The sequence below is a fragment of the Anabrus simplex genome, chromosome 11 (genome assembly GCF_040414725.1).
Source record: "Anabrus simplex isolate iqAnaSimp1 chromosome 11, ASM4041472v1, whole genome shotgun sequence".
NCBI lineage: Eukaryota > Metazoa > Arthropoda > Insecta > Orthoptera > Tettigoniidae > Anabrus > Anabrus simplex.
In genome coordinates, this window is record NC_090275.1 from 129,535,846 (window position 1) to 129,561,965 (window position 26,120).

General features: G+C 41.8%; 1 protein-coding gene across 2 annotated transcripts in view; it reads left to right on the forward strand.

Annotated features, from left to right (window-relative positions):
* The window catches only part of LOC136883561 (putative uncharacterized protein DDB_G0271606), a 152,430-nt gene that overhangs the window by 113,411 nt on the left and 12,899 nt on the right, over positions 1-26,120 (forward strand). For both annotated transcript variants that reach the window (XM_067155943.2, XM_067155944.2), the window contains exon 2: positions 10,706-10,975. In XM_067155943.2, the coding sequence (XP_067012044.2) occupies positions 10,706-10,975 (270 nt within the window). The remainder of the gene's footprint in view (positions 1-10,705; positions 10,976-26,120) is intronic.

The following is a 26,120-nucleotide window of genomic DNA, read 5'->3' on the forward strand; positions in this document are numbered from 1 at the left end:
AGGAAGTTTACTCTTTGCACCAGTTGATCTATACGAGGGTTCTTACGATTTCCTCCAGTTTGATCATCAATTGGTGCATTGCATCTCCTTGTAATTCCGTTGTCTTTAGTGCTGTTTTGCATTTATCGCAGAGCCATGTTAGTTCTACTGATGATATCGAATTCTCGTTGTTTTAAGCCCTCACAGTCTTTGTGATACCAGAGTTCACAGGCGCCTTCACATTGAATTGCTTGCGAGCCTAGTTCGAAGTCCTGTCTGCAGCTGCCGCATTTATCTAGATTCTGGCAACCGTCTTGGTCGTGTTTACGGATAGGCAGCTCGATCTAAGCGGCCGCGACTGAGTTAACGGTGATTTCAAATAGTAAACCGTCACTATCGATCAACACTGGCTCACACAGTGTTCTGTGATGCAAGGATATTCGCACTTATCACGAATACATAAAATAATGCCTTAAATTAATTTATCCCGGTATCTACAGAACTGAACACTTCTCTTGTAGTTTCCAAATTATCACTTTATCGGATGAAACGCAGGCTCATATCGATGGATAGTCACAAGTCACATTAATTGAGCACGTCAATATCACATGCACCAGTCACAGATTTCACACTGCTCTTGAACAATTATATTCCCAGATTATAATTAACATACTATATACAACACTGAACACTTAGACATTGGAAAGGTCTTTCTAGAGACGTGTGAAGACTCATTAGAATGCGTCTGTATCGACGTAGATTCTGTAATTCAAGTTATTACAATAGTACGGATGTACTCGGTAGGAATAGGCTTCAGTATTTAAGGAGTTATTCTATCAAAGGGCAGAATAGTAACCGTTTATCTATCTTACACCTTTGTTCACACGTAAGCGAAGACGTCAAGGGTTTGATGTGCACTATAGTCGATCTTGCACGTGTTCCTTTCCCCTCAAGTGTGGGTCGCCTTAACGATCATGGCCACCAGGCGGGCTTGACATCTTGAAGGACGATAAAAATAAGTACAATTTAACGAAAGAAAACAAGTAGTTGTTTGCTGTTATTACTTCATATTTCGCGCAGAATGTCGCAGAGATTTGCTTCAATTGATGGGCCCACCACTAATTAAGACATCGTGAGCACAAGCTAGTACATTCTGTAGAAACACTTCTGCATGTGGAGTAACTTATCTCTTTGTTTTGACGGTACGCACTAGGTGATAGCTGAAGGTCGCTGGTACTTTAGACAAGCTTCAAGTAAGGCACTGATAACGATTATACTGCGGACGTGAGCCTCCGTGGCTCACTGCTGTGTTTGGTGGTTCAAATCCCGGTCACTCCATGTGAGATTTGTGCTGGACAAAGCGGAGGCAGGACAGGTTTTTGTCCGGGTTCTCCGGTGTTCGATGTCATATTTCATTCCAGCAACACTCTCCAGTATCATTTCATTTCATTAATCATTGCCCCAGAGAAGTGCGACAGGCTATCCTCGCCGCTAGATGCGGGCTTCATTCATTCCATTCCTGCCCCGGTCGAATGACTGGAAACATATACTGCCCATTTCAAAGTCAAAGACCAAGGCGAACCGAAGCTTGAGGTTAAGGAGGATCTTTTTCCAATGGCAAGTGGTGAGCGCATTCATGTATGCCTGTATTAACAGGTGCTGCAACCTTCCTGCTTGACAATTACATTCCCTAAATGTAGAAGAAATCCTGAAGAACGAAAACAGCTATTATTAGAGGAGTCAAGGTGGAGTTTTTATCTTCTTTTATTCATTTAATTAATTATATATATTAACCGGATGACTTGGCCGTACGGTTAGGGGCGCGCAGCTGTGAGCTCGCATGCGGGAGATAGTGGGTTCCAATCCCACTGTCGGCAGCCCTGAAGATGGTTTTCCGTGCTCTCCCATTTCCACACCAGGCAAATGCTGGGGTGTACCTTAATTTAGGCCACGGTCGCCACAAGCTCGGACGGCAGAGCATTGGCGTTCTGAGCAGGTTCGATCCTCGCTCAGTCCAGTGGTCAGCGTCGTGTACTGGCACTCCTGCTGGGCAAAATTCTGGCACTTCGGCGTTTCCGAAAACTGGGGCGTAAGAACAAATAACATTATTATTTATGTAACCGTGTAAATGAAGGGAACGGGTTTCAGAGATTTTAGAGGGAGGATTATCTGGAGTGCCTCGTGTGATCGCTACATCATATCGCAGCCTTCTTCAAGTCGAAGAAATGTCATGGACAGGCATAGCCTACTGGAGGCTGGACCCGCCCTCGGCAGGAGTATCAAGCGAAAGCGTCAGTTTTATTATGAGAAGAATAATAAGGGATCGTTTTTAAAACGAGCGCGTTCAGAAAGTTGTAATGAGCACTTTTACTTCCAGTAAGGGAAGCGACCACTTCTTGCGTGGCACTCTCACCTCAGTTCAGCGCTGTCGGTCTCCCTTCTCTTTCCTCAATCGAGGACATCGCAGCTGCATGTGTGTGTATAACACAAGGTGTTCATTATCTAGGAGTCTAGACGAAACTAATCTGACCAAGTGGCTGTGCGGTTTCGGTCTTATATCTATCAGCTTGCACTGTCGACAGGCCGGAAGATGGTTTTCCATTTTCACACGAGACAAATGCTGGGGCTGATGACCTGTTGTGTGTATAAGGCAGAGGGGAGTGATGCAGGTCTTTCTAATTGACTCGCTATGGGTGACCTGCGCGTCTGTGAAGATGAATTCTTAGCCAAAGAATTAACTAACGAAAGTTTAAATCCCTGACCCGGCCGGGAATCGTACCCGTGGCCCTTGTACCAACGGTCTGCGTTTAACCATTCTTCTTATTTTTATTACTTCTTAGATTACTTGCTGTGCCTGTCTCCTAACTTCCATCTATCCTATCCGAATGTTGTCCGATCCCGGGCTAGCGGACTCGAGTCTAGACGAGAAGCTGCACAAACACGTACAAGTAGTTGGCTGGGCTCGAACGTAAACCACGCAGCCAACTCGCTCTGTACTGGCCGCCATGTCGTGGTGTTATTTGAGGATCCAGCGAGCCTTCGGGACGAATACTTTCAGCACATCCGAAACGGTTTTACCAACTCTCTTCATAAATAGTAATTACTAGAGCATTTCTTGAAATAACGGAACACGTGGGGTGAACATAACTTGTGTCTGCCCTGGAGTGATTCACGGCGTGCAGAAGCGAGGCACTGTGTTACCGTCGCAGTACCTACAGCGTCGGCATGTGGAAGTCAGCCACAGACGCTCGCTTTACTCTGCCATCCAGTAGCCCGATGCTCTTGGTCCGTTCAGTAGAACTCCGTGGTGCTGACATAGCCAGAGAGCAAGTCATAGAACACCAGTAGCTACGTTTGAAGAGCCTATTCAAACAACCCCTAGGTGAGAAGGCAGTTTCCTCCAGCCGTGGGGGCTGTATCCCGTGCCAGGGGAGAGTGGGTTGGTGACCAGGGTCAGCCTCCTCACTTTCATCTGTCCTATCCGACTAAGGCGCATGTCCGTGGCATCACCGTACATTTTTACGATTTTTGCTAATGTCCATATTTTTTATTTTTGAGAAGTAAGATTTTATTTTTGTTTTCATTTCGTATCGTCAACAAGTTAAATGTACATTTATATCGATTATCGAACTACACCGTTTGTTATTCGATTATAAGCTAGCCTAGAACTAAGCCAGAAGAAATGGTGCACGTAATATTGAAGAACAATTTATTGAATTAGTTAAAATTGCACAGCTCTTCTTTGCAGTGGCAAAGTGGACAAAGGTATTGCAATGGTAACATTTAATTTTACACATGTGAACTGCAAAAGCTATTTTAAATATGTGGGTCAACAAAGGAAAGTGGGACATGCGCTCGATGTGCGATGTTTTATTTTGTTTGTTTCGTATGGAAATCTAGATATGTGACAACATAATATTGAACTAATAATGTTTCATTCGTGTTTATCAGTCCCGTTGAGGATGCCCTCATTTCAGAATATGGTAACCCTATATCCGACCTCCCTTGGTCAACTCTTGTTCTTTTCCGACCCGACGGTATCAGAGCATTCGAGGCCTGGGGAATCTTCCGTTTTCACGCCCTTCGTGGCCCTTCTCTTTCTTTGCACGATAGCTTAATCCCTTCCATTTTTTCTCAGTGATTAGTGTTACACAGCGGATAAATGGAATGGCGTATGACTTTTAGTGCCGGGAGTGTCCGAGGACAGGTTCGACTCGGCAGATGCAGGTCTTTTAATCTGACGCCCGTACGCGACCTGCGTGTCGTGATGAGGATGAAATGATGATGAAGACGACAGATACACCCAGCCCCCGTGCCAGTGAAATTAACCAATTAAGGTTAAAATTCCCGACCCTGCCGGGAATCGAACCCGGGACCCCGGGGACGAAAGGCCAGCACGCTAACCATTTAGCCATGGCGCCGGATTATATAGAGGACGGTTGCCAGTTATAGTTCCTCTTAAAACAATAATCACCACCAGCACGACGACTGAGAAGGAGTTGTTTCAGTCCTCCCGTGGTGCCCATTATCACGGGGAAGACGAAAGCGGAAATACGGGCAATTTACATGAAAACAGACCGAAGGATCTTCAAATAGGGGTACTTTACTTCCGGTGTTGATATGGGAAATAATTACCAAAACACGGCGAGGTGCGGGCTGGCGACCACTTTCACCGACACCTCCATTCTGATTAGTGTGACCGCTTACTTCCCAGTCCTAGCGCATGGTCGGTGCGATAGTTGTCTGACATTTAGTCTGGAGTCAAACGGAACGTCGAAATTGACAGGCAGACTGCCTAAATTATATAATACCTAGGTAAGGGTTCGAATTCCATGTAATAACTATTATATAAAATGGAAATAGTTTGGAATGATCCCTACAATCTCCTGGTTTGATTCTCGAAATGGCTGGCGGGTCCAAGTGCAGCAGAACTCGATACCACGAGTGTCGCTTCATCACTTTCACTACATCTAGCATTTCATGTATTTCCAATCTAGCGTTTAATAGAGTTTTAAGAAAAACAATTCAGTCTGATAATCAATCAATCAATCAATCAATCAATCAATCAATCAATCAATCAATCAATCAATCAATCAATGTTGTTGAAAGTCTCCCTGTGTAAATCAAGAAACATTTGCTCCATTCAAATCTTCATATTGTGATCTTTAAAATCTGCATTTCAACGTATTTCTCGGGCTGAGTAGCTCTGCTGGTCTCGTCAGCTTAGTCCGGTGGTATTTGAAGGTTCTCAAATACGCCAACCCGTGCAGGTGAAATTCCGGCACCTCGGCGTCTCTGAAAACCGTTAAAGTAGTTAGTGGGACGTTAAAGCAATGAGTATGCTTCCGGTTCCACGATGATAGGTCCGGAGGACTCACCATGTCCACGTATTTCTTTTTTCTTTTTTTTCTTTTTTTTTCTATTTGCTTTACGTCGCACCGACACAGATATGTCTTACGGCGACGATGGGATAGGAAAGGCCTAGGAATTAGAAGGAAGCGGCCGTGGCCTTAATTAAGGTACAGCCCCGGCATTTGCCTGGTGTGAAAATGGGAAACCACGGAAAACCATCTTCAGAGCTGCCGACAGTGGGGCTCGAACCCACGATCTCCCGATTACTGGATACTGGCCGCACTTAAGCGACTGCAGCTGTCGAGCTCGGTCCACGTATTTTCAATACCTTATCATTTAGAGGCGATATCATTTTAATTGAGTCTATTAACTCCCTATTTTAAGCACCAACATCCTATTAAAAAATTACACTTTGAACTTGATCCTGGCTTTAGAGAAAGGGATGAAGCTTTATGCTGAAATGGTTGCAAATGAAAATGTGGATAATTAATGTGTTTCTTTAACCCACAATATTAGTTGACTTAGTACTGTATCTAAATTTTAATATACTGTAATCTGTCCGAAAAATATTCAAATATTGAACGTTCTTACTTATGAACGTATTGCAGTAGGTTTAGGCCTCTCGACACGGACCCTGCAAACTGAACCGTCTCCCAGCCTGACGTTCGCTCTGGACCTGGTCGCGGTCGTAATGCCGAATATTTCTTAGCAGACTACGAAAAACGTAAAATTGAGCGAGCAATTTCCCCAATTGTGCCGAAAGTTGGAGGCTAAAGAGCCCGGAACGGTTTCAAGCTCCATCAAACCTTTTAAAAAAGTTTAAAATATCGAAAATCACTTCTGGCCTAAACATCGCTTGTTTCCTGTTCCTTGCTCCACATTAGCGCTCGTAGCGGCAAACTGCTAATCTAATCGACCGGATAATGATGATTAAGAAAACGACTGTAATTTTTAGGAATCAATAAAGAATATATTCTCATACTTTATATTTATATACGTAAAATTCGTAGCTCATTGAGTTCAACTGTCGATTATTTCTACAATTACTTTCACGTCGCACGAACACAGACAGGTCTTCTGTTGACGACCGGATAGGAAAGGGATAAGAGTAGCGTTGCCATACGGCCTGAAAAAGCGGGATTGTCCTCAATTTGAGCATCCCTAAATGTCCTGAATTTTTAAAATCAGAGCAAATTATTTAAAATTTTGCGAAAAAATGTTTTTGAAAGGGAATGGATTTTTTTTGGTTGGTCATACTGAACAAGAGTGTGACGCCAACACTATGTACTTCCGCCCGGGAGCAGCGTCTTGAATAATAATGAAAATTCTTTTGTACCCATGCTAGCTACTAATACATGGGTTCAATGTGAATCCAGTGAGCAATATTCTGAATCGCTTAAATTGGCTCAGTTCTATTTCTTTTAACCTGGCCATAATGCATGCGTGGAAAGAAGTTGTTCTTTAATGAATTCACAATGGACAGATGGCAGAAATAGACTGAAAGTAGAATCTGGTAAATCAATATTATTGCTGCGATATTTTGAAGAAATCTCTTAGTAGGAATTTTATGATTACATTTAAAAAATGATGAGTTGCTGAAAAGTGTGTCACGTTCGGAAAAGTATGATTGGTATCAGCGTCAGGGCACTTCTGTGTCATGAATAAGCAATGGTAAATATATACTGTTTTTAGTTTTCATTTATTCGTGTTATTGTGAAATGAGTACGTAATTCCACATGAGCTGTCCCATCTGTCACTTACAGACAACACTGAATATTATATTATTTTCGAGTGGTCTGTACAGTAGGTGTTTTACATAAAGTATGATTTCTTATTATTTCTCTATTTGTTTTTTAACATTCACATCTGTGTCTTTTGGTAACGGACGGGACAGTTCATATGGAATTACCCAAATACACTCGTTGGAATCATAGGCGCTGTCTTGAGCACGGGGCAAGGATGAAAATATCAAATATTCTTCCGGGAGCAAAAACGCGATTGCGTCCCCAGACTCGGCGCCTATGGTTGGAACTTGTCGATGTTGGTGTCGTTATGGCAACCCTTAATGGCCGTGACCTTAATTACGGTGCAATCCAAACATTGCCTGGGGTGAAAACAGAAAACCGTCTTCCGGGCTGCCGACAGTGCTGACAACTACGTGACCCTAACCACGCACCTACTCGCCCGGTAATCAGAATGTTGGCCGGTAGGGTAGGAGAGGTGCGTGCCAAAATCCTCCACAGTGTTCATGGAGTGAGGACATAGTCATGACGCTGTTGACGCTGTAGACCCTCTTGGTACTATTCCACAGAAGTAGGCTATGTGCCGGCACCGAGGTTCACTCTCTCTCTTGCTATTCATTAACGCCTCTGATGAGGTTGACGACCTAGTGGCTACTTTGACGCCGAGGTTGCGGAACCTGCTCACTTCACGTCCGATGGCACACAAAATTAACTCATGTTCATGAATTTGCGACACATGACTCCATGGTAAAATGGTTAACGTGCTGACATTCCGGATCGGGATTTTAATCTTCATTGGTTATTTCCTATGGTTCGGGGGCTGGGTGTGGTACAGCCCCATCTCACCGCTTTTGTTCTGCTGTCACAATTGTATCTACCATCTTGGTATAATATTTGCAGGCTGTGCAAACTTCTCGCTTTTAACAATAAATAAAGTATCATTTGCCCGGCTGAGTACATCAGATGGTAAAGCCTTCGCAGGTTCGATCCTGCCTCAGTCCGGTAGTATTTGGAGATGGTCAAATACATCAGCCTTGTGTCGGTAGATTTACTGGCACGTAAAATAACTCCTGTCGGACAACATTCCGCAACCTCCGGGACGTAAAAATCATTATTATTACCTATTAAAGTATTACTTGAAAAATCACCGGTTTCGCATTTATATCGACTTTATACAAACGAGCTGATATACCCGTGTTTCGCTACGGAATTCTCACAAGGACTGGCTTTGTGGTTTTCCTAACTGAAGTCAACATAGGTCATTGCAAAAACGTCAGTAGGAATGTGGGCGATTAAAAGCAATGTTATCATATAAAATACTCGATCAAATTAAAAACTGCACATTTTCTCACTTTTAACGAACAGTACTACGGTGCCGATCTAACAGTCCAAACTTCCAGAGCTGGAATGACCAGGCCGCAGACAGCCGTGAGCTCCTCTGCCATTATTCCGTTAATTATGCAGACTGCTCATTCCAATCAGCGCCTCAGAGTAGGCATTGAATAGCTCGAATGCTATGATGAACCAGTGTGTTACGTACCAGTAGTATAACAAAATTTATGAACCAGAGGAATGGCATGCTAAACAAGAAAGTTATCTAACTCCCCAGCTACTTCCCGCCAATATTCAGCCAGGCTGTTACACTCGATACGACCGGGCGCGTTGGCCGTGTAGTTAGGGGCGCGCAGCTGTGAGCTTGCATCCTGGATATAGTGGATTCGAACCCCACGGTCGGCAGCCCTGAAGATGGTGTTCCCATTTTCATACCAGGCAAATGATGGGGCTGTACCTTAATTAAGGCCAAGGCCGCTTCTTTCACACTCCTAGCCCTTTCCTATCCCTTCGTCACCATAAGACCTATCTGTGTCGCTGCGACGTAAAGCAAATTTTAAAAAAATACTCGGTAAGCAGCAGTAATCCTATCTATCGGAGATGAGTGGTAACAGAAGATACAAAGCACACCACAACAAACAATGGTCAATGCAATGTTATTGTTGATCAATTTTATGAGCTTTCTATATTGTAGCCCTTCACATTTAGTTTTCTTTCGATTCTGTGATATTAGGGCGTCTTCTAAATTCTTTGTAGCGTAGGCTGTAGTTCCTTATTCTCCGAATTTCCATACTGATCGTAATTAAATTTTGTTTTCCCATGTTCTCGTGACTCGGCGCTGATATGGGCTTAGTAACAAAAATCCAAATTCATGAATATCTCTGTGATCATAGCCAGTAGGGTACAATGTATAAGACATAAATGATCGGAAATTTAATACTATATATAGCTTTAATTATGTAGTATTTATCGATCCGACCACTAATAACATAATATTTGAGAATAAATTTTAGGCCTACCATTTTTCTCAGCGTGAATACAATTATTTACAGCCTAGATTGTAGTGACTTATTCCCCGACTTTGCGTACCGATTTTCATTAAATTCTCTTCAGCTGTTTTCTCGTGATGCGTATTCATACATACATACATACATACATACATACATACATACATACATACATACATACATACATACATACATACACGTCAAAAACAGATCAGATGGAAGGCTTTTCAGGCGTTTGCTCTATTAACCAGCGTTTCGTCTTAGGTCTGACAGTAGACTCATCAGAGTGGGATGTGTCAGACCCTACCCACTGACGCTGGGGTGTATGCAGGTGAACTTACTTACTGTTCTCGTTTTCATTCCCCATCCTGAAGGGGTGGGGTGGGCCACCTAGAGGGTAACGCCCTCGCTCTGGCCAAGAGTTGCGGGCGGGTTGGGGAGGTTTGATGGATGAGGGAGGTGGGTAGGAGGATGTGAACAATAGAGGAGATGGTAAGGGGTTGGGCCTCTTTACTGAGCTTTATTGAATGTGCATTTCCAAAAGTTACAGAGAAGAATTTATAAACATAAACAATACTTTTATTATTAGATAATTTTAAAGAGTATAAGGGTTTTTTTGTTTTTTGTAATTTGTTTTCTCGGGCAGGTGAACTTATCAGAAGCCCTTATAAGAGGCATAGTCTGATAACTGCATACGGGAGATAAATCTCCACAATGGAATTATTGCCCGCCTAGCAATTCCGAATGGAAAATTCTGAATTCTCATGGAGGAATTAGATATTTTTCACCAACAGAACATGTCAAAAACAGATCAGATGTAAGGCTTTTCAGGCGTTTGCTCTATTAACCAGCTTTTTGTCTTAGGTCTGACACTAGACTCATCAGACAGACAGACAGACAGACAGACAGACAGACAGACAGACAGACAGACAGACAGACAGACAGACAGACAGACAGACAGACAGACAGACAGACAGACAGACAGACAGACAGACAGAAATTACGGAAAATTAAAAAGTGCATTTCCTTGTTACTGTGGACACGGCTGATACAGAAATCCTTTTTAAATTATAGAGCAATGTACAGACAAAACTCCTATTATATATATTGCATGTCATATATTTTTCAACGCACATTAAAAAGTGATTTACAGATCATGAACAATTAGAATACGGAATTGGAAGTCTGTACAAATGTTTGTGAAATATCAGTACCGGAATTGCGCTACTCATTTCCTTGGAATTTGTGTGGAATATAAGATGACAAATGGTGTGTGACCGGTTACTGTTGCAGATGCGGACCTCAGCGGTGTTGGCTGTGCTGGCCACCCTCACGGTGGTGGCAGCTGTGGAGAAGCAGATACGACTGGAGGATATCGAGCGAGATAACCTCAACAGTGCCAAGCAGAGGCAGCAGTCGCAGTCGGCTCCACAGCCTCAGCAATCCTCACAACCGACCTACACCTTCTTGTCGCGGGAACAGGAGCAACAGCTGCAGCAGGCGTATGCAGCGCTTCCTAGGGAGCAGCTTGTGTACCAACAGCCACAACAGCAACGCCAGCCAGTAAGTCCACAGACGTATCCAAGAATTGTTTACTTGCCGAAATAAACGTTGTTGTAAATACTTGAAGCAACTGTGAAAACACACTGTAGGATGTTGTATATAAACTGCTGTTTCGTGCTCCTCAGAGACTTAAAGATTGCATTAAAATTCTGTTCTGTTAGTACATTAAATTGTATGAATCATATTGTTTATTATTTTCTTAGTCTTTACGTCTCGCAGAGAACTTTGCTCCACGTCTTCTCGACTGTCCACGAGGAAGACTTCTACAATAATGAAGGTTTTAATTTGGACGTTAGTAACAGAAGTGTAAGTGGTACTTCATTCGTCACCAGATGGCTCACGCACGCGCTACAGTGCTAGCATTCGAAGTGGACACCATCAGAATCAGTCTGCAGGGCCGTCGCGTGGGTGAGGCGACCGAGGCGGTCGCCTTAGACGCCGCGATCGCGCGGGGGGGGGGGACGCCTTTGTGTGTAAAAGAGATATATTTTATGCGATTGTAGTCTAATTCTATAGACCACTGTATTGGTCTCTGTATTATACAATAATAAAATGGATGCATGACTGAGTGGGCACAAATTCTCTCTATGCATAATGCACTGCAGTAGCGCTGTCCGCTGTGGTAGCAGGTGGTGAGGGTGGGAGTAGGATCGTGACTTATCGGCGCCCACCCGCAGTGCGCGTCGGACACAGTTTACACTTGTCTTTGTTACTTGGTTTTATAGTGACATTGATATAGACACTTCGTCGCTGTTTATGCCAGTTGCTAATAGTTTATTGCGTTACGAGCTTTATGAATACTGAACGATGTTGTTGTGAAGTGCATAGTGATAGTGGTTAGTGGAAAACTCAAGAATTACGTCGAAAATGTTGTCAGGGGTGCAAAGGTGAAAGTTGTACAAGGAAAGTGAGTTAGTGAATGATGCTTTATTAAGTAAAGTGCCAAAACTCATTTTTAAAAAACTAATACAACACAAAATGTTGCCGCGACTGAGACCATACAGTAGTAGTGAAGAGGCCTGCACCTTCCCCTACTGATGATACCGTTACAAGGGATCGTGATAGTGATGTGTCAACAGACACTGAAACTGAAATTGAATTTATTTTCAAATCGGAGCAAGTGCCGGTGATTACTTTAGATCCTGCAACGTGGCCAGCGCACATTCAACGTGATGAGTTTGTTTTGAAAGGGCCGACTGAAATTCTAAAGTAGACCATGATTACCCAAAAAATTACGAAAATAGGCACTTTTCAAACCAATTTTGGTATCGGTTTTTGTAAAATGGAGAAAAAATATCAAGGCAATCGTTGATGTATTCAGAAAAATCAGATTCTATTGCCTCTGTTGTGGATTGTTTAATCCCTCATCAAAGTCACATTTTGGTCAAGCAATGGGTTTTAACAACTGGAAAAGATGGCAGACGTTTAAAATCCCATGAGTTGTCACCAGACCATTTCAAAAATATGGCTGCATGGTTTGAAGCAGGAAAAGAATTAAAGGAGACTCATCAATCAACCAGCACATCATGAAGCAAATTGGAACTGAGGCTCAGCGTTCAGAAGAAGTATTGCGACGGTTAGCGGAAACTGGCATGGCACAGTATGGCTTTTCATGGGCCGTCTTCCAAAATTTTCACAAGAAATAGTGGAAAATTTCTTGGACTTGTGCAACTTTTACGAAAATTTGATAATGTAGTGATGGAACACTTAAGACGTATAACTAACCAACAAAGAAACACAATTTCATTTAATAAGTGTGTCAATACAAAATGAGCTAGGTGACTCAGTAAAGCAAAGTATCTTGACGAAAATAAAGGAAGCCAGATATTTTTCCGTTGTCCTTGATTGTACTCCACACATGTCACAAGGAGCAAGTTTCATGAATGATTCGCTACGTCACTGAAGATGATGATGGGAAGATCAAAGTAAAAGAAAGCTTTACAGCCTATCGAGTTGCCAAAGAAATCACTGGAGATGCTCTCGCTGACTTGCTGTTCAAAAAAAATTAAGAGTGTGGTTTGAACATGACAAACTATCGTGGTCAAGGATACGATAACGGCGCCAACATGTCAGGTGTACATAAAGGAGTTCAAGCCGATGTACTGCCAACTTTCCGTTGGCTGTGTTCATTCCTTGTGGGTGCCATAGCCTAAACCTAGTAACTGCTGATGGAGCAAAATCATCAGTTAAGTCTACATCTTTATTTGGTATTTTACAACGCCTCTTTACCATCTTCTCTAGTTCAACGAAGCGCTGGTGTGTAATAAGCGACCATACTAAAGCACTTACTTTAAAGCAAGTGCGTGAAACGCGTTAGGAATCACGCATAAGTGCTATTCAGGATGTTAGATACCAATACGCGGAAGTTAAGGATGCATTGGTTGAGTTAGGCGACAAAATTGATGACCCCCAAACAGCCTCTGAAGCTCAATCTTTGACTAATCAGATGGGAGACTTTTCCTTCATCGTAACTTTGATGTTGTGGAATGGCATTCTTTTTGAAGTTAATTTGATCAGTAAAAGCATACAAGGGAAAGAGGTAGACATCAGTGACTGTTCTGAAAAGTTCAATAAATGTTTGGAGTTTTTAAACAGATTCTTCCCGAAAAAGGATTCGTAAACGAAAACGTGTTATTTTTGTATGAGTCTTCTGAGGAAGTACAATCGTCACCTGAAGAAACCTTTATGGGCGTTTTTATCCATTAGTGGATAAAGTTTAGAACTGCGTTGAAAGAACACCAACAAGTGTGGAGAATTTTGGTAATGTTGCTCAACTTCCAGGAAAATATTTGGACCTTGAAAGATATTTAAGTGACAAAACAACCAAAGTGTCTGATATCAACGTCATTGAACTGTATCTTGAAGTTTTACATATAAGTTCGATTTTGGATCATGGAAAGAATACAGTCACACCAAAAGAAATATTGCGCATGATCAAAAACACAAACAGTAAGATTTGTTTACAAACTTGTGGGTCGCATTAAAGAGTGTTACTAACAATACCCGAGACAGATGCTAGAGCTCTCTCGTCATTCTCGTAATAGAAAATGGCAATGCAAAAACTTAGACTTTAGAGAAATTCTGACAACATTTGCTCATGCAAAACCCACGCGAATGCCTTTCAGTGTTTGAAGTTTGTATATAGATGACAAGAAAGAGCACCAAAGACAAAAACAAATAATGAAAAATCAAAGACTGCATTTTGTATATAAATAAATAAAATCTTAGTATATGTATATCAAATATGTAGTGGAGGGTGCAGTCCGCAACACGGCGGGCCCAATGGAGTGGCTCTAAAGAGCTCCCCGAACCAAAACTGGGAGTTTTACCGGCAGTCTACATAGCACGCGACCAGTCTGAGAGGCAGCTGTACACACATCTGGTGATGAGGAAATAACGATAGTGAAAGGACAGGGAAGGACGTAAACCTTCAATGACTGACAACGACGTATTCCTTAAATGATAGCCAGTGTCCCTGTTGAAATTGTTAGGATTTCTACGTATTTCCACAGCTTCCCGTATGTAGTCTAGTGTGGGTAAGAACTCGAAAATCTTGGAACACGACATCATGACCCAACGATAGAGCGTGCTCAGCTATTGCTGTTTTGGGACTCGCATCAAGGAATCCATCTCAACCAACCAGACAAATCGTACTAATGTGCAAATTCAAACCCTCATTATTGCTCGTGAACAGTCGAGATTTTCTTCTCAAGACGTGAAACAAAATTCTCTGCGAAACATTTGAGCTTGTTTTCTTACACGGCAAAAGCCCATATCATGTCGACAAGTACGGACCGTGAAAACATCAATGTGAACAAAATATTCTTTTTTCATTGTTGGCAAGTAACTAACTAAAACTAATCGAACTGCTTGTGACGAATACATGTTTAGTAATTTATAGTTGTACCCGTGTTTCTCAGAAACACTGTCTTTGTGGTTTTCCTACCTGAAGTCGTCAGTAGGAAAGTAGCGATTAAAAGCAATGTTATCATATAAAATACTCGATAAAATGAAAAACCGCACATTTTCTCACCTTTAACGAACAGTACTACGATGCCATTCTAAAAATCCAAGGTTCCAGTGCTGGAATGACCAGGCCGCAGACAGCCGTCAACACTCATCTGCCATTATTCCGTTAAACATGCACACTGCTCATTCCAAGCAGTGCCTCAGAGTAGGGATTGAACAGCTCGAATGCTAAGATGAACCAGTTTGTTACGTTCCAGTAGTATCAGAAAATTAATGAACCAGAGGAATGACATGCTAAAGAAGAAAGTTATCTAACTCCCCAGCTACTTTCCGCCAATATTCAGGCACGCTGTTATACTCAGTACGACCGGGCGAGTTGGCCGTGCGGTTAAGGGCCCGCAGCCGTGAGCTTGCATCCAGGATGTACCAGGTAGTGTGTTCGAACCCCACTGTCGACAGCCCTGAGATGGTTTTCCGTGGTCTCCCATTTTCAATACCAGGCAATTAAGGCCAGCGCCGCTTCCTTCCCATTCCTAGCCCTTTCCTAACCCATCGTCGCCATGAGTCCTATCTGTGTCGGTGCGACGTAACGCAAATTCAAAAAACTCGGTATACAACAGTAATCCCGTCTATCGGAGATGAATGGCAACAGAGACACAAAGCACATCAGAACAAACAATGGTCAATGTAATGTTATTGTTGATCAATTTTATGAGCTTTCTATATTGTAGGCCTTCAGATTCAGTATTCTTTCGACTCTGTAGTATTAGGGCGTCTTATAAAATGAATCATAGCATAGACTGTTGTTCCTTATTCCTCGACTTAACATACCGATTTTCATTAACTTTTGTTTACCCATTTTCTCGTGGCGGCGGTGATATGAACTTGGCAACAAAAATCCAAATTCTTGAATATCTCCGTTATCATAGCCGGTACAGTAGAAATCTATAAGACATCAATGATCGGACATTTAATTATATATAATTTAGTTACATACTATTTGTCAATAGGACCACTAATAACACAAATATTTGATACTTCAATTTTAGGCCTTTCCCTAAACTGCCATTTCACTCGGCGTGAAAAAAATTATTTATGGCCAAGATTGTAGCGACTTATTCCCCGACTTTGCGTACCGATTTTTATTAATATAGACAAATAACAACATAAATATTTAAGAATGTAATTTATGCCTTCCTCTAAACTATCATTTCTAAACTACGGTACAACGTGTATGGCAGTAGTGGTCAAATGAAGGTACCCACACTCGTAGACTTGGCACAGCCCCAGCGCGACAGGCATCTGTGAGAGAGGATCGCCGCATCATTCGGATGGCCCGGATGGAACCCCATGCAACAGCAGCGCAAATTCGAGCAGCTGTGGCACCCCACGTTAGGGTACGTCCATAGTGCACCGCTTTCCGCTTCTCGCTTTGTCGCGTAAACCGCGCGAGTTGCAAGCAGCGAGGTTAACCCGCGCGATTCTAGCTGGTGGTGGTTATAGTGCACCGCTCGCGGAAGGCCGGAAGCATCTGTCAGTAGGCAAGATAGAGGTGTCACGCGAGGATCTAATGTGTATGTTGTTGACAACAGATATTATTTATCATAAAATTAAACAAGAAAGAATTAAAAACGTCCACGAAATGAACATTTTTTTGCTAGTGGCTTTACGTTACACCGACACAAATAGGTCTTATGGCGACGATGGGATAGGAAAGGCCTAGGACTTGGAAGGAAGTGGCCGTAGCCTTAATTAAGGATGCAAGCTCACAGACGCGCGCCCCTAACCGCACGGCCAACTCGCGCGGTACGAAATGAACAGAACTCGCCTTAAAGTAGGGGAATAACGTACTTTGTTACCTCAACTGAAAGCTCACCCCGAGAAATTTTACGAATATTTCCGAATGGATGAACAGACTACATCTTGAACAAAATCGAATACCGGATAAGAAAAGGATGGTGTAACTTTCACCAACAGAAAATTCTTCCAGAAGAACGTCTTACGGTAACTTTGAGGAAAGTAGTTTTGAATTATTAGTTTTGATTGTTTTATTTATACAAAAGGGAAATGAGATGATGTGGTAATTTTGAATAGGATTTTATAACAATAGTTGGGCTATAAACATTTAATTACCGAGCTCGATAGCTGCAGTCGTTTAAGTGCGACCAGTATCCAGTATTCGGGAGATAGTGGGTTCGAACCCCACTGTCGGCAGCCCTGAAGATGGTTTTCCGTGGTTACCCCTTTTTACATCAGGCAAATGCTGGAGCTGGAGCTTAATTAAGGCCACGGCCGCTTCCTTCCCACTCCTAGACCTTTCCTGTCCCATCGTCGCCATAAGACCTATCTGTGTCGGTGCGACGTAAATCGTCTTATAAAACAAAATAAAAACATTTAATTACAACGATAAATTAATGGCGGAAGCGTTAAAAGTACATTTTCAAAACTAATTTTATTAGAGAATGAATACGAAGTAAATATTAATGAACATGTTTAGCATTACACTTTTTAACGTAACACAAATTCACCTAACAGTTGCACAATGTCTCAAATGCATCACCATGAAGTGCGGTCTGAACGGTCTGTTCATTTGAGTATGAAGTACCACCATGACTGGAATTAGGGCTGGGAATGTGTGGAATATCCTGGAAATTCGGATAAACGAACTCGTCAACTAATTGCTGAACTCTATTTCTGAGTTGCAGTTTCTAATGGTGCAGTATTTTGCTTACATAAGCCAAAACACATCGAAAGAACAATGCATCATCATTGTCGTCACATCGGTCACATCTGCGTTCTTGTATGACGCGTTCCAACAAAGAAGCCTTTTTTTCTCAATCAGTATCATTTTCTGGTTATACTTTGAACTTAGTTCGTCTCGCTTCCTTTTTCTTGGCAAGCCTATGGTTTCATCCTGCTGTGCTTCCTGAGCTGTGCGGTTTTTTTTCCACTTCCTGAATACTCTCCACACCCAGCTGCAGTGTGAGCAACCATTTCAGAATGCTCATTTTCCTGATGAGCTGGAGTTTTACTGTTTTTCAAGTTGTTCGATGTAGTTCTTGGTGCCCACTAAAAACGTCAGTGATTTAGAATATGGCCATTTGGATTCTGGATGACCGCCAGCATCGTCTGAACGACAGGGAGGGAACTTTCCCATTTCTATGGCGAATTGTTCTCTCAGATACTTCCACTTTTTCCGCAGAACCCCATCTGAGAAAATAAACAGAATTATTAGTTTATCGATTGATTATTTACTTAGTTTTACACTGTTAATAACTCGCTGATCATCTGAAGTCCCGTTCAAAACTATTCAACTATTAGGAAATATCTGAAAACACATTACTGGGAAATGCAGTAATGTTTAGTGACTACTAATGTAGTTGTTTGATATAATAATGACGATTTAATTTTTGTTGATAATAATAATAATAATAATAATAATAATAAAAGTACTGTCTATTCCTCACTTACCGTCTTCAACACCCATTTCAGCAGCTCTTTCCTTCCATGCTTTGTCAACAACGTAGGCATGGGCTTGCAACCTTTTGTCCCAAATTACACTTTTCATAAATACTTTGGAGATTAAAATATCTTTATCCGCTTCTATTTTATAAAAGCAAGAGTGAGAACAACGTGCGCAGTCGGAAGATAAACAGCAGACTGACCGGGCGTGTGGGCGGTAAAGCGGTTCAAGCGGGGAAAAGAAATAAAAATTATTTCCTGTTAAAGCGGGTAGAAGCGGTTTGAGCTGGTTAACGCAGGTAGGCGGGTGCACTATGGCCGCCTCAATCAGTCTTCACTATCTTTTCTTTCCCGCTCGCCCGCCGCGATAAACCAGGAAGCGGGAAGCGGTGCACTATGGCCGTACCCTTACACAACAAACAGTTGGTAATCGCCTGCGTGCAGCTGGCTTACGAGCCCGTGTCCCTGCAGAAGGTGTTCCATTGACCCCACAACAGCGACGTGTAAGGCTGGCCTGGTGTCGAGAAAGATCGACGTGGGTTGACGAATGGCATAGGGTCGTCTTTAGTGATGAATCGCGCTTCTGTCTTGCCCGCAGTGATCGCCGGGATCGTGTGCGCCGACTTACCGGGGAGAGGGGCCGCCCAGGTCTTGTTGTCCAGAGGTACACAGGGCCAACACCAAGCGTTATGGTCTGGAGAGCTATTGACTTTAATGTGAAATCACAATTAGTGCTTGTTTACGGCACTATGACTGCTCGACAGTACTTTGATAGGGTACTCAATCCAGTGGTTGTCCCTATGATGGCGAACATTGCTAATGGGATGTTTCAGCAGGACAATGCCCGGCACGCATCTCCACAGAAGCTCTCCACGACATCACAACCTTAGAATGGCCCGCCAGATCCCCGGACCTCAGTCCTATTGAACATGTGTGGGACATGATGGGTCGACAACTGGCCAACCGTCCTCAGCCACCCACAACTCTGGAACAACTGACCCGTGCAGTGCAGCAAGCATGGGCCACAATTCCTCAGGAAGCGATCCAGGGCCTTATTGACTCCATGCCTCGACGAATTCATCAATGTAATGCAGCTCGTGGTGGGCACATCCTGTATTGATTGTTGTCCAAACTTGTGGTCAGAGGGAGCTGAAAGTGTAATCATCGAATCACAACCGAACGCTCGTCCTGCGTGTTCAATTGCACCAATGTAGCACCACTCCTTCTGGGTGTTGCAATTTCCATTTTCTTCAGTGTTCTGTACCTAATTACTAGGATGCACTGTTTCTTGAAGTCTAGGCTGAAACAACAGAACAGCTCCACGTGCCAACCAGACACCGCGGTCGCTTGGCAGGTCATGTGTTCAAATAGAATTATGATGTGCATATTTTTAGAGCAGAAGAACCCTTCTTTTAAATGTACAAGTTACAGTATGTTTGACAGAATAATTCAGATTGTTAGCGCTACTGAGGAAGCTGGCTACCCTGAACGCTTTCTGCTGTCTATGTGAGGTTTGTAAGTACATCAGATGAGTTTACCAAATTAAGATTAAAATATAATAATTGATATGTCCAAAATTCGAGTTTATTTAATTATTTTAATAGATGGGTGTACTTTTGTTGATTTTTTAATAATAAGAAAATGTCGATATGAGGATATGACGTAAGAGCTGATAAATAACGGTATGTACATTTGCAGTGTGCTTCACACAGGCAACACATATCTCAATTTAAATAACGTGTACTATATCCACTGATGGGCAAAGTAACTGAGAAATATGTTACTTAATCAAAATTACTTATGCCACAAGTAACTGAATTAGTAAAAGTACAATTACTTCACAGAAAGCTAGTCTTCAGGAAATAACCTACCTTTTCTTCCGCATGTGACTGGAATGATACGAAAGTTCGCAAAAAACAATAGCTCTACTTCGTTTCATGTTCTTTAGCATTGAGGCGATATCTTCACTAAATGAGACTAAACGTGATACCTTGGGATTTTAGTTAGTGACTTTTAGAAGTGATATAATTTCTCATTTACTTTACAAAATAACGTGTTCTTAACATTGTCATCGCTAAGCCTCGACTTCTTACATTTGTGAAAAGACGCTCTGCGCTGTGTGTGTTCCCCAGCAGTAATGGAGATTTCTCTGCAAGCTAACAGAGTACACCAATGTTATCGTCGTCATACATTTCTTCATGTTTCTGTTTCCGTGCAATGTTCATCGATTACTAGAACGTAACGATTACAGTTTTTTTCTCGAGAATTAAATTACGAGCAAAAATTAAATTTTGTAAAAAGTAACGTATCTATGTATAAAAAAAATTGCTGAGAATTTAAAAAGGATAGTATTTCTCTATCAGTCGTGTCCACAGTAACAAGGAAATGCACTTTTTAATTTTCCGTAATTTCTGTCTGTCTGTCTGTCTGTCTGTCTGTCTGTCTGTCTGTCTGTCTGTCTGTCTGTCTGTCTGTCTGTCTGTCTGTCTGTCTGTCTGTCTGTCTGTCTGTCTGTCTGTCTGTCTGTCTGTATGTATGTATGTAAGTACACGCATCACGAGAAAACGGTTGAAGAGAATTTAATGAAAATTGTGACGGTAGATTCGAGCTTACGCGTACACAACAATAATAATAGTAATAATAATAAGAATAGTTTACAATAATGCGAAAATAATAATAATTAGAATAAATGTTAATAAAATGTGAATTGGGGAACAGTTGTAAATAATATAGACACTTAATAATATGAATAAGGAAATAATAAAATAACGCAGTGGCGGTGAATTCACACCAGAACATGGAAACGTGACGAGTATCTTTCGATACGCAATATTAAATCAAATGCAAGGGAACACTTACAGGTCTAAAAATGACAACTAAGAGAGGAGAGTGGAAGGTGCTTGAAAGCCCTATTGCGGTCCATGGGAACGTAAGGCGTTATGGGGAGAAAAGACATACAATCATCACCTCGAAACTCATCATATTAATATAATCAAAAAAATATTACAAGAAAGGAGATCATGACATAGCAACTGATACTTATGCACAAATGAAGGGTGTTAAAAAGACTTTAACAACATACGGTTCCACGACACGGAATTAAAACATACTTAAGTAACTTAGAGAAAATTTGATTTAACAATAGAAGGGTGATGCTACATTACAAAGTATAGTTTAAAACGCAAGTATTTAATAGATGAAAGAATTGAAACTACGGCAACGGGAACCTAGGAGGAACTCGGACACGTTAAATTTAAAACTTTGAAAATGACATTAAGCAAGGAAATGGCGAAACACGAAAGGAATAAAATTAAATGAAACGAAATTAGAAAACATAGAGAATGACGTAAAATTGACGCTGAAATAACACTTAAGTTTCCGTGGGAAGGAGCGGAGCGCGAGCGCTCGCCAGGGCGGTCGGATGTAAATGACGCCGAGCACACGCAGAAAGTCCGGAAATAGCCCGATCACAACAGACCAATGGGAAACAATTTCCACTAGATTTCCTATATTTTCTCCAATAGGAAATCTCGTTATTCTAGCGAATGAAATTGCATGACCATATACGGTCATATTAAGATAGGTAGCAACTTCTTATGAATTCCTATTGCAACACCTATTTCAACACCCATAACCGCGCGTGCGGTATAAGATGTTTCTAATTAAAGCATCTTTACATTTTCATGGGATTACAATTTTGATATACTGCACCCGTCCACCTCCCGAGTCGCAGACTAGCATTTATCTCAGGGGTGTCGGTTCATTATTTAAATCATCAAATATATAAATATAGAGGCATCAGTGAACAGGGGAATGAACGGGGCAACTAAAAATAAAATGGGGAAAGCTCAATTGTAAACATGAATTTGAGGACTCCATGATGGGACTAAGAAGTGACATTTAACTTTAAAAAGGGGCATAACATCTAACTACAATAAAATGTTTATGAGAATGGTTTCCTTTGAAATAATGGCCAGAAGGAGCAATGTATTGCGCCATCCGGCGCACCGAATGTTAATACACCTGATAACAACAATTAATTTTACAACACGTGACATAAAACAAATCACTTGGTAACAATATGCTGATGATGTTCATCCTGGAAAAGAATGACAGTTTCACTTATCGATCGCATTAGGATCGAACCTATGTCCTTAAGACTCGAGAGCCCGAGGATAAACCACGTTTATTGTCGGCTTATCGATTTAAATTACATGAAGTACCTCCGACTATCTACATATCCTGAGGTTGGCACTCAGGATGGGGAAGCAATATCACGAACGGGTTCTATTTTATATCCAGCTGATGCCATGCCACTGCATCTACTGCCCAACTCGGCCACATGGTCTTAGTGGGTTAGTGTAATTACCGGCCGATGAACTCCACTCGCCCCGTAAGCAGAAAATAACATGAAACTAACATGACTCACACCTGAGCCAGCTAGTTACTTCTTACTCCGACGATATCACGAACTGAATGATGGCGTCATCAATACTTTAATTCATTATTATTAGAATAATCATCCATCCATGAAATTACCATTATACACACACACATATATATAATTCGCTGGGGCCATCAAGGACCACGTTAAGTCTTGTTGCATTTGACACTGAACTTGGCCTTCTTTAGAGCCCAAATTTCCCTCATTCTTTGTGAGTGGGCCTGCTTACGCTCCTCTGTCCAAGGGGCACCGTGTCTTCTCTTCGGTTGCTCGTCTCGGTTTAACTCGTTCCTCAATATTTTCTTGCGGAAGAGATCTCTGTTAAGGGCGTCTTCAGCTGAGATATGTAGCATTTGAAGGTCTTCTTTGGTATTTCTAAACCAGGCAATTGTGGTTTTGGGGTTTGAATAAAAAAAGTGAAAGATTCCTTTAGTTAACTTTCTTCCATCCATTCTTTTCAGATGACCGTAAAATCGTGCCCGTCTTTTTCTGATTGTGTTGGTAATTTTCTCTATTTTGCTGTAGACTTCCTTGTTGGATCTCTTTTGATGGATTCCATTTCTGTACTTTGATCCCAAGATTCCTCTCACAATTTTGCGTTCTCTTTTCTCCAGTTCTTCAAGGAGTCCTTTGCTGGCATTTAGAGACAGGGTTTCGGCTGCATATAGAACTACTGGCTTCAGAACTGTTTCATAGTGACGTATCTTGGTGTTTTGGGAAAGGCATTTCTGTTGCAGATTGTGCGGGATGTTTGGTAGGCTATTACAAGTTCCGTACTCGCTCCTGAAGTGCTTCTTTGTCCAGTCCATTTTTCATGATGATCTCACCCAGGTATTTGAATTTGTCTACTCGGGTGATGTCCCCATATTTTGTATGGAGTTTTGCTGCACCCTCTTTGACGTTAGTCATTACTTCTGTTTTCTCAAACGATATCTGCAAACCAGCTTGTTCGGCAATTTCCTTTAAAATTTCAACTTGAGCTCTAGCGGTTTCTATGTCGGTTGAGAGAACAGCAATATAATCGGCAAATGCTAAGCAGTCTGTTGCGATCCCCTTGGATTTGGTTCCTATTCTCAATGGACTGTAGTTGGTTTCCTGTAATCTCACCCGCCAGGTTCTGATGATCTTTTCAAGAACACAGTTGAAGAGTATAACCCATCACCTTGCCGGACTCCTGTTTTGTTGTCAAAGGAATGCGAGAGACATCCGTGGAACTTCACGTTGGATTTTGTATCGGTCAGGGTGGCTCTAATTAATGCCAGCAGTTTCAAATCAACTCCAGATTCATTTAAGATGTTTAGCAAGACTTCCGGTCAATGGAGTCGTACGCTTTCTTAAAGTCCACAAAGACAGACACATACTGCTTAGACCTTCTTAATCATCCTAGACCCAAATTAATTTATATACACTGTTATCTCTTCGTCCTCCTTCCGCATAAAGGACTTAGCACAACGGCGGAGTGTTAATATACACGCCCGACGCGCTACGCGTTGTCTGGCCCGTCCGACTCACGTCGTACTCTTGAAGAGTTTATCAAGACGACGGTTCGATTCCTACCATATAGGTTCCATTAATTTAATGTTATTTCCTTGTACTGCTCGTCAAACAGTAGCGTAACTCTGCATTTACCGTTTTTAGTAAAAGAAAATATTTTCTCTCCTTGGAAATACTATCTACTATTTAGATTTCACAAACTATATATCTCAAAGTCTCAAATCGTAACATGATTTGGAATGTTTAAATTTACTCTACTGACTGGAACAAGACGTAAATATTACAAGTGACTTCGCCCACACACGAGCACATCATGTAAGTACATGCGGTCGTTCGTACAAAATTGCAAGTTAATTCAGCGTCAAAGTAAAATTTCAGAGTAAGCTCCACGACGAGTTAGCGCCAACATGAATTCAGAAGTAACTAATCAATCAATCAATCAATCAATCAATCAATCAATCAATCAATCAATCAATCAATCAATCAATCAATCAATCAATCAATCAATCAATCAATCAATACTGATCTGCATTTAGGGCAGTCGCCCAGTTGCCAGATTCCCTATTTGTTGTTTTCCTAGCCTTTTCCTAAATTATTTCAGAGAAATTGGAAATGTATTGAACATCTCCCTTGGTAAGTTATTCCAATCCCTAACTCCCCTTCCTATAAATGAATATTTGCCCCAGTTTGTCCTCTTGAATTCCAACTTTATCTTCATATTGTGATCTTTCCTACCTTTATAAACGCCATTCAAACTTATTCGTCTACTAATGTCATTCCACGCCATCTCTCCGCTGACAGCTCGGAACATACCACTTAGTCGAGCAGCTCTTCTTCTTTCTCTCAATTCTTCCCAACCCAAACATTGCAACATTTTTGTAACGCTACTCTTTTGTCGGAAATCACCCAGAACAAATCGAGCTGCTTTTCTTTGGATTTTTTTCCAGTTCTTGAATCAGGTAATCCTGGTGAGGGTCCCATACACTGGAACCATACTCTAGTTGGGGTCTCATCAGTGACTTATATGCACTCTCCTTTACATCCTTACTACAACCCCTAACCACCCTCATAACCATGTGCAGAGATCTGTACCCTTTATTTACAATCCCATTTATGTGATTACCCCAATGAAGATCTTTCCTTATATTAACACCTAGATACTTAACAATGATCCCCAACAGGAACTTTTACCCCATCAACGCAGTAATTAAAACTGAGAGGACTTTTTCTATTTGTGAAACTCACAACCAGACTTTTAACCCCGTTTACCAACATACAATAGCTTGGTGTCCATCTCACAACATTATCGAGGTCACATTACAGTTGCTCAGAATCTTGTAAATTATTTATTACTCTATACAGAATAACATCATCCGCAAAAAGCCTTACCTCCGATTTCACTCCTTTACTCATATCATTGTCCGACTCGTTGGCTGAATGGTCAGCGTTCTGGCCTTCGGTTCATAGGGTCCCAGGTTCGATTCCCGGCCGGGTCGGGGATTTTAACCTGAATTGGTTAATTCCAATGGCCCGGGGGCTGGGTGTATGTGCTGTCCCCAACATCCCTGCAACTCACACACCACACATAACACTATCCTCCACCACAATAACACGCAGTTATCTACACATGGCAGATGCCGCCCACCCTCATCGGAGGGTCTGCCTTACAAGGGCTGCACTCGGCTAGAAATAGCCACACGAAATTATTATGCTCATATCATTTATATATATATAAGAAAACATAAAGGTCCGATAATACTGCCTTGAGGAATTCCC